Source organism: Ammodytes marinus (genome assembly GCF_949987685.1).
Source record: "Ammodytes marinus genome assembly, chromosome: 16".
Lineage (NCBI taxonomy): Eukaryota > Metazoa > Chordata > Actinopteri > Uranoscopiformes > Ammodytidae > Ammodytes > Ammodytes marinus.
Window position 1 is genome coordinate 1,793,155 of NC_137220.1, and position 10,000 is coordinate 1,803,154.

General features: G+C 37.2%; 1 protein-coding gene across 1 annotated transcript in view; it reads left to right on the forward strand.

Annotated features, from left to right (window-relative positions):
- The window catches only part of nr1d1 (nuclear receptor subfamily 1, group d, member 1), a gene marked incomplete at its 3' end in the record, with an annotated part of 24,510 nt that overhangs the window by 8,038 nt on the left and 6,472 nt on the right, over positions 1 to 10,000 (forward strand). Inside the window, exon 6 of the mRNA XM_080043977.1 lies at positions 566 to 821. Coding sequence (XP_079900103.1) covers positions 566 to 821 — 256 coding nt within the window. The remainder of the gene's footprint in view (positions 1 to 565; positions 822 to 10,000) is intronic.

The following is a 10,000-nucleotide window of genomic DNA, read 5'->3' on the forward strand; positions in this document are numbered from 1 at the left end:
GACATTCTCTGCCTCTGACTTTGCAGCTCTGCCTTCCACCAAAAGAACCTTCTCCCAAGTGAAGAATGGTGGTGGCAAATGGTCTGCAAATCTCCAGATGTAATGTTTCTTAACTTAGATAACATTTCATTTCATTTCATTTTTTATTTTATTTCAGACATATCAAAAACAATACAAAACTAAATGAAAAGCACAAAAATACAACAAACAAAATTTATGTTTAAAAGACTTCACAAAAAGAAAAAAAAAGAAAACAAATTATCTGTATTGAATTGATATGCCCGAAAAGGAGCAGGAAGAAGTATACACTTATTTAATCCTACCCCTTTTCCATAGTAAAAAAATAAAAAATAAAAATATATAAAAAAATAAAAATAAAAATATAAAAATATTTATTATATTCGCTTCATGTAATCCATATAATCTCTATACAATTTGCGATCTTAATATACTATGATTTTTTATATTTTATATATTTATACAATGCATATATCTATAATTATATTTAGAAACGATCAATATATCCATATCTACATAACATTTTAAATCCTCCTCCCCTCTCCAGCGGTGCGTTTTGGCCGGATCCCAAAGCGGGAGAAGCAGCGTCTGTTAGCGGAGATGCACCGAGCCGTGACCAACATGAACAAAATGGTTAACAACGAACTGCAGAATGACTTCCAGCTGGCCAGCCTCTCTCCCTCCCTCTCTCCCTCTCTCTCTCCCTCTCCCTCTCTCTCTCTCTCTCCTCCGACCACCACCGTGACATCACAACCTGAAGACCCTCCCCTTCCTGTTCCACTGGCCTATCAGAGCCCTCCGAGGTTTGATTTAAAATATTGTTACGATCTCGACTTCCAAAGTCTGATCTGTAATGAAAAGCTAGTATCTAAGTTTATTAGTTATGTCCTATTAAACCTGCATTAACTAACCTGTAACCCAATGCTTTAACTACAACCCCTATTACCATCAAAGAGCTCCCCTACTCTCACGGCTTCCGCTGAGCGTCTCACCCGGGCTCCAGGAGGTGAGCGCGCGGGATCTTAACTACTAGACTGCCTTGGGATTCTCTTAGATAAATAAAAGTGTCCTACTTAAACCCACTGTGTTCAGCGTTTCAATTCTTCTAAACGTATTCGTCTATTTCATGAATCTCGTTTAGGTGTGAAATGTAACACTTTCTATTTGCTCCTGATGATCACTCCCCTATTTTAGGCAAAGGATATCTTTCACAAGTTATTTACTGTATTTTTATGTACCCGATGTTTATTAATTCCACCTCCTATAAAATAGAACAGATATACTATTTTCAGCATTCAACTACACGCGTTAAACCTGGGAAGCCATTAAAAACAATTATCTTTCTTTGATAAAAAAGGTATTTGTTATGAGGTTGTGTTTGTTTTAAATCAGTAATGTGCCGTAGTGTGGAGTCAATGTACTTACCTCCCCGGGGGGGAAACGATCTCTTTGTAGAAAAAACCTATACCTAAAGTCCTTCTGTTCCAGCTACAAACTAATTCAAACTGAGGCTTTACAACATTTTAAGGGATTTTATTTACAAAATACAAGAGAGTATAGAAATATTACATAAAATGGACAAGAAAGGAAAAGAAAAGAGGTTATATGCCTATAAACTCATCAAAATGGAGTATTTGCTCATTATCCCCTAGTAGATGTTAACTTGGTATTTTTCACAATTTGTCAAAGCACAAGACCAGAGTTATGCATGCACTCCGATTTTAAACTTGCGCTCTAGCCCTATCTAACATCCCACTGAATCTGTAAAAATGATAAGGACTTAAGGAAGATTGTTAACGACACCAGTCAGTAAATGGGAGATCTTGTCTCAACCCAATCTCCATTAATTCCAATCACCATTCTATCAGACCCCTGTTCTAATAATCCCCATCTAAAGTTTTAGAGATTTTTACCAAGTCATCTGTGTTTCAAGAGTTTTAAAGAAGTGTTTTAAAAGACTCTGCCTCTAAGTTCTTCAAAGTCAAAATTCTTTCAGAGTATTTTGGACTCACAAAGTTTTTCTAAGTTTTTCTTCTGCCTCCATAGTTAAAGGGACAGATAGAGTGTGCTGGAACAGAGCGTGACTAACTATAGAGTATATAGTAGTACCTGCAAAAAGCGGCCCAAAAAGGCCTTGTCCTGCTCAGAACGAGCTGTTATATAGTAATCTGAGGACCAATGAGAATTGGAAGAGAGGGAGGAGTGAAAAAGGCACAGCTGCACGGGGGGACCAAGTAGCCCCCTTCCTATGGCCATATAATCCTCTCCCCTTCCTCTACTCCTTCCTATGATCCCAGAACACCTGCACGGGTGAACCCCGGTAACCCCCTTCCTATGGCCATATAAGGTCCTTCCCCTTCCTCTGGTCAGCTTTTACCCTGATGAGCAGTCACACTCTATTCTGTTTCATTAAAATTATCCTACTTTTACCTATGACAAAAAGATATACAAATGTCACAAGATATGCACAAGTAATAAGTTGCATCAAGATCACCTCACTCAACACCCTCTCATGTCACTTATTACTTGTAAATAATCAACCATCATCCAGATATCGAATACCCTCATCATAAAAAAATAAAACAAAAAAAACATTAAAAAAAATTCATAATCTTATTTTTTTTTTTTTCAAACAGATCTATAGAAAATAACAATAAATCACAGGCACCCAGAAAAAGGAACCACAAAAAAGAAAAGCATAAACGTAATAATATAGTAATTATAACATTCATAATGGTAAAATCCAATTCAGTGAGCAAAAACACAACACCAGATCAAAAAGTTAAAATAAGTAAGTGACGGATTACCAAAAACCTATTAAAATAAAAAAAACTAAAGATAAAACTAGCAACCTCAAAGGGTATAGGCCTACACAATACTAAAAGACTCCCCTCTTTTACATAGGCTAATACAACCATGACACAACCGTACAGATGAAGAAACATTTAGCAAAACACATTAGAGTACACCTGTAAGAAAACCATGACATCCTGACACCATTCAGAGTAAAGAGTTCATCAGACAGTACAATCAAAAGTTCTTAAGTTTGCAATGTCCAAAAAATGTAAAAACACAAAGTCCCACGACGATCTTAACTTTAAAAAGAGTATCCTCAGGCCTTTCGAGCCCCTTCTTCAATCACAGAGTATGTAGATTAGTCAGTATTTGAGTGTCTGCTCAATATGCAAGATGGCAGCCCTTGTCACCAGGCTTACACACTTTGATATCTTCTCCAAGCTTAGCATAAAGGACATCTTCCCAACAGTCCCCAGAACTTCTGATCTTAGAATAGTACACCTGCCCCTGGCCCACATCATAGAAGACTTGTTGCGCCCAGTTTGAGAGCGCAGGAAGACAGGCAGATGCAGAAAGGCCCACTGCATGACAAGAATGACGCCACAGCAGGATAGAGTTGATGGGCCCCAACCGACTGTTAGGAGTGCCATGGAACACAGCACTCAGCAAGCGAATGAGTCTTCTGTCTCCAGGAGACATGGTGTAGTTCACCCAGATGGAACAGGAGATGGTCAGGTTTGGAGGTGTCACAGCCTGAGACGTAGCTATCAGGTCACGCCTATGTGTCAGAGGTCTAGTAGGCCCAGAAGTCTCCCAACTTCTTCTGCAGACTAAGAGTCTATGGTTGTGATATAATAGACTACTCAATGTAAGAGGAAAATGCAGTTCACCAACTACGGCTGCTGATAAAGTTGTATTTAGGGCTTTTAGAAAGAATCCTATTGATTCGTATTGGAATATAGAGAGCCTAATGCTTAGTGAAGAGGCACTACAGCCATCTGTCATAAGGAGAGTGAGAATGTCTCACCATCGAAAACTAAAAGAAAAGTATCAAATCAAACTTAAGTAATCCATCAATAAAATAATGATAAAAATAAAGATAGAAACTGGTGTTATGCTCGTATGCTATATTCATAGGGTACTCACATAATATCAGGTAGCAAAACTAAAATCTTCTATAATAGAGAAGAATAGAAATGAGCAAATCACTCACAATTTCAGTAGTAAATAAAAAGAAAATGAAAATAAAAGTAACAGTGAAACTAATATTACTGGTATAATCCTTTTATCATTTATGTATTCATCCATTTTAAAAATAAAAAATAAATAGAATAAAAACACCTAGTCAAAAGACACTCAGACAAGCCCTCAGATTTGATTTCAAAAGAGTTGAGAGATGCAAAAGATTGCAGGTTTCTGAATGTCTATTCCAGACATGCACTGAAAATAAAAACTAAAAGCTAACACGTTATAATCATGTCTTAGCCACTAAGGTAAAACAAAAATAATAACTTATTCTCCCAAAGGCACACATCTTTAATTAAGGCGAATCACCCCAAGTGAATAGGGATTTTTCCCTGTCTTTTAAACCAAAGAATCCAGATGTTGGATGAAGCCAGAGTTTAGAACTTTAATTTATGTTTACCACATATTAGTCTTTAAAGATTTTACACCATAGATTTCGGACACAATTTCCTTGTATTTAATAAATCAAAAAATACTATGTAAAAGCCTACGTTTTAGAAATGCACCGTTGGCATGTTTTCAGGAGGAAAATGTCTCATAAATCAAACTAACAATATATAAACAAATGCTTGGGTAAAAACCTCTTAAAATAGGACAATGAATTTAAACTGGGAGGTTTAGTAGATGCCAGTGGTTTAAAAGCCGAGACACTTTATTCAGACTCGGAGTATTGGAAAACTTGATCAGCGAAAACTGTCGTCAAAAAAAAATAAAAAATAAAAATAAAAACGTGAATTCTACTGGTAATCACCGATTTTATCTACAATAATTCAGTGAATTAGGACCTATACCCCTCAACACCGCTGCTTAACATATAAACTATGCTATGGAATAACAAACATTTTCATCCACACGCTAATTAAAACGTGATACATTCCTTATGAGCCACTGTGGCTGTAGCCGCAGCACTCTCCCCTCTCTCTCCCCCTCTCATGCGCTATTAGACTGTCTCTCCGCCGTGATCGATCGGAATCATTTACATGTCTTTAACACTTCTCCCCTTCAAAAGGCAATCATCTAATGTCCGTATCCACATAAATCAGTCTTTATTTTGTGTTAGTTTGGAATGTTTTCGGTGTTTTTTACCATTTTATTTTGTGATTTTCAAACTACCCGCGGCAACCAGAGCAGGTCCCGTGATGCCTTCTGGCGAATCAAATCATATGCGCACCAGCCAAACAGGTTGCGCTCACTGTACCAAATCACTCCTCACACTTTCACTATTTGTTACTAATCAAAAGAAAATGTCCATATTTTGATTCGATAAGATTATACTTGAGATACAGATCTTTCTAACAGTACCATGGTTATTAAGAGTCAGACAGCGGTCGCGCTGCTGTATGTTACGTTAAAATGCTCACTTTTGGCAAACCCTTGTAGCAAAACTCAGACGCAAGGGAAAAAAAATAAAAATAAAATATATAGTAAAATAAACATTTAAAACGCTTATTTTTGGTCCCTTCTTTCACATTAATATGAAAGAATACATGCCGTGGAAGCCAGAATAGACACAAATCTCAAAATTGACCCGTGCTAAACAATAACCCCCTACGTTTTTTCCTGTCGTATCTTGAATTAAACAAAAGGGAAAGATTGGACTGGCAAAAATAAAGATTAACGGGTGCTCCAGCCAACCTCACAATGGGCCGTTGGACCGGAGATCCTAAACCGCCCATATGTTTTCTAAACTCCAACCAAAGCCGCGAAAACAAGGTTACCAGTCCAATCTTTTCTAAATAAAACATAAAATTAAAGATTTAGCCATATTATTTGGAATTTCAGTTTTCACGCTCAGCTGGAAAAACAAAAAAAATAGCTGAGAAAAAACCTTCTACGATAGAGAATACTGTGATTATATAAAAAGATAAAAACAAAAAGAAGGAACGATCTTCTAGACTATAAGAAAGTAAAGGCAAAATATATAAAAATTAAGTTTTAAACTCAAAGAGCACAAGCCCCAGCTGTGTCTTCAGAGATCATCTCAGAGTGTGTGGAAGGAAGGATCGACGCCGTAAACTAGGACCATTACTTTTATGGCTACTATATGGTCTCCTGTTTCTCTAAGGTGTGAATTCCCAGGCACGGTCTGTGGGAAAACTGCACAAGTTCTCTACCCACGCTTACTTCTGCTCTTCACACTCTGAGATCAAAACAAATGTACAAATGTGTTAAACATCTAAATAAGATAAAAATAAAAATCTCTCCCCGGGGCAGACAATATCCCACACGGCATTGTGTAATGTATATTGAGCTAAAAAGGGTTCAACACTGAATCAAGGAAGAATGAGATAAGGTTTCTCCACTTTATTTAATTTCTTAAAGGAGTATTCTCAGTCGTATCTTTAACTCATCAACCAAACACAGTGTTGACTCTTTTACCTCTTGTGTTGTATGTGCATTTCGGAATGAGAACAAAGTTCTCTTTTAAAATGAACCACATCTTATATGTGTTCAGTAAGTTCTACAAAATGTGTGCACCAAGGAGTAACTTATCGAGGCCATTTCAATGGTTACTCTGGTGTGTGCATTTTCTTACTCTTGATGTAAAATCAAAGTTTTCTAGCCATATTTAGGCCTTTCTATTCCTATTTCTCGGTTACCAATTGACTATCCTGTCTGACTGCTTTAACAATAATTTTTAGAACATCTATTTCTCTCATTAAAAACCCAAACCATAAAACCTTAAACCTATATTAAATAGATTACTTCACCTTTGTAGACTAAATGACAAGGATTGTTTGAGAATATTTTGCGAGTAGTTCTACTGCGCTAATTTCAAACTGTTTCTATACTGACTCGCTGTTAAAGCTTCAGAGCCGTCTCTTCTCTTTGCTCTGAAAAACCATTTTCCTTTCTCTACGAATGTTTAATGAAAATAAATGCCTGAAAGACTCCCACTAACGTTCATGAGGTTTTTAGTGTGAGCGCAGCAAGTAGCCTAGTAGTGTAAATGGAAAGCTTTGTCTATTTTTACCATTTTTAAATCCACTAAAACAGAAGACATGCCTATCTAGTGTGCTTCATGTGAAAAACTATGTTCCTGTTTTTATCTGCTTCAAAATAAAAGCCTACTTACGTTTGCTATTAATCATGCTTTTTAATGTGAAGGCGCAAAGGAAATGCCCCGTTTGCTCAAGCGCTAACTTTATTGTGGATCGCACTATCTAAAGTGAGAGCCGTGGCTGTCCCGTTTACAAAATGTAAAAGTTTGTTTAAATGTTAAAAACCCATCGATCAGACATTTATCACCATCGAAATCAGCGGATGGACTCAATAACTTACTCGTATAAGACTAGTTTACCCCATATTTGTCGAAAGTTGATTTTTGAGCCTTCTGAGCAGCGGTGCGCTCCTAATGTCTCATCAAAAGCTACTTGTCATATGCGCAAATGGACTTGTATCTACCTTTGCACCTAATACGTTTTAAAGGCAAAAGGCGATCAAAACTTTCTCACTGTGGTCCTATTCTAGAATTGCATTTTTCTGACAATTTAGAAAACCCTTGTGAAATAGCTGTTAACTCTTCTCCCCCTCTTTGTGACTTTCTGGGTGCTGCACTCACAGCCTGGTTTCACGCCAAGACGTGAAAAAGACGCGCCGGTAGACTGCATGTAAGGCGATACACACAGAGGAGAAGGAGAAAAGGAAGAATTACCCTCTCTTCCACTTTAGCTTGTTCATTAATGCTACAGTTGAGTGAAATTATATTGTGAAAGTCCCTATTAGACGATAACTTATTGTATCATAATGGTTTCCAAAGGCTGTAAGTCCTATTAGTTTACCATGTAAAACTATGTCTACCATTAAATAGGTAGAAACTTTAAAATCTACTATTGTTTCGTGTAAGAAAAAAGTATTTTTAAAGCTCAGTAATAGCACAAGATTTAACTTAAGAAATCTATGCCTATTCTTAAAGAGTTTTCTCTCTCCTCTTGTGGAAGCCGTATAGGCTCTCTCTCTCTGTTTGCCTCTTCAGACTATACAGAGTTATGCATCCATCCTTAATTGTTAAGTAAGCTACAATCTAGCCACTAAAACAATTAAAATTGAACGTGTATAAATTAAAAGCTTAACAGCCCTTAATGTAAATCTGGTAGTTTCAAGTCGTTTGTCCTTTTGTGGTCCCTATTTCTTTCACGGCAGCTGATCAGGATACCTAGAAAATCACCACTGTCTGAGATCACCAAAATGGATACAATCAGTTAAAAGGGGAACTGTAATATATTTATCGCTACAAATATATCCCATTGCCTGACTTCGATCATTACAATCTAATGACCACAAGTACCAGTACCACCTAAACTTAGTACGCAGAACACAATTGTTTCATCCACTAAATCACTATCCTGTCCGCTCCTGAGTATCGTTTACTCACAGTGTGGTTTTCCACTCACCCCGTTCTCTATACCTAACAGACCATACTTCCCATTTTTCTCAGACAAACTAAAGCCCGGCCGAGTTTTTAAAGAAAGAATGTATTTTGCCTCCTGTTATAAGGTATGTTTACTAAGAATGAGCAAAGCAGACTACGAGAACCTCTGTCCAAAAAGCCGGTTCGTGGGTTTCAATTTGTTTTATCAAAATTAAAAACCCCTTTTTAAACATCGACCCTCCCAGTCTGGCAGACCGCAATTGCTTCCTCGGCTTGTTTTCGCCGGTTGATAAAGAATCTTTCCCTCACGGGAGTCGGTTCTTGTATTTTTAAGCCCGCTTCCCAAAGTTATTCCTATTACCGATAAAACATTTATTTATCCAGTCATACAAAACTAACAATGTTCCAGCGAGCCCCACGGAACGGGCGCCATGTTACGATCTCGACTTCCAAAGTCTGATCTGTAATGAAAAGCTAGTATCTAAGTTTATTAGTTATGTCCTATTAAACCTGCATTAACTAACCTGTAACCCAATGCTTTAACTACAACCCCTATTACCATCAAAGAGCTCCCCTACTCTCACGGCTTCCGCTGAGCGTCTCACCCGGGCTCCAGGAGGTGAGCGCGCGGGATCTTAACTACTAGACTGCCTTGGGATTCTCTTAGATAAATAAAAGTGTCCTACTTAAACCCACTGTGTTCAGCGTTTCAATTCTTCTAAACGTATTCGTCTATTTCATGAATCTCGTTTAGGTGTGAAATGTAACACTTTCTATTTGCTCCTGATGATCACTCCCCTATTTTAGGCAAAGGATATCTTTCACAAGTTATTTACTGTATTTTTATGTACCCGATGTTTATTAATTCCACCTCCTATAAAATAGAACAGATATACTATTTTCAGCATTCAACTACACGCGTTAAACCTGGGAAGCCATTAAAAACAATTCTTTTTCTTTGATAAAAAAGGTATTTGTTATGAGGTTGTGTTTGTTTTAAATCAGTAATGTGCCGTAGTGTGGAGTCAATGTACTTACCTCCCCGGGGGGGAAACGATCTCTTTGTAGAAAAAACCTATACCTAAAGTCCTTCTGTTCCAGCTATAAACTAATTCAAACTGAGGCTTTACAACATTTAAGGGATTTTATTTACAAAATACAAGAGAGTATAGAAATATTACATGAAATGGACAAGAAAGGAAATGAAAAGAGGTTATATGCCTATAAACTCATCAAAACGGAGTATTTGCTCATTATCCCCTAGTAGATGTTAACTTGGTATTTTTCACAATTTGTCAAAGCACAAGACCAGAGTTATGCATGCATTCCGATTTTAAACTTGCGCTCTAGCCCTATCTAACATCCCACTGAATCTGTAAAAATGATAAGGACTTAAGGAAGATTGTTAACGACACCAGTCAGTAAATGGGAGATCTTGTCTCAACCCAATCTCCATTAATTCCAATCACCATTCTATCAGACCCCTGTTCTAATAATCCCCATCTAAAGTTTTAGAGATTTTTACCAAGTCATCTGTGTTTCAAGAGTTTTAAAGAAGTGTTTTAAAAG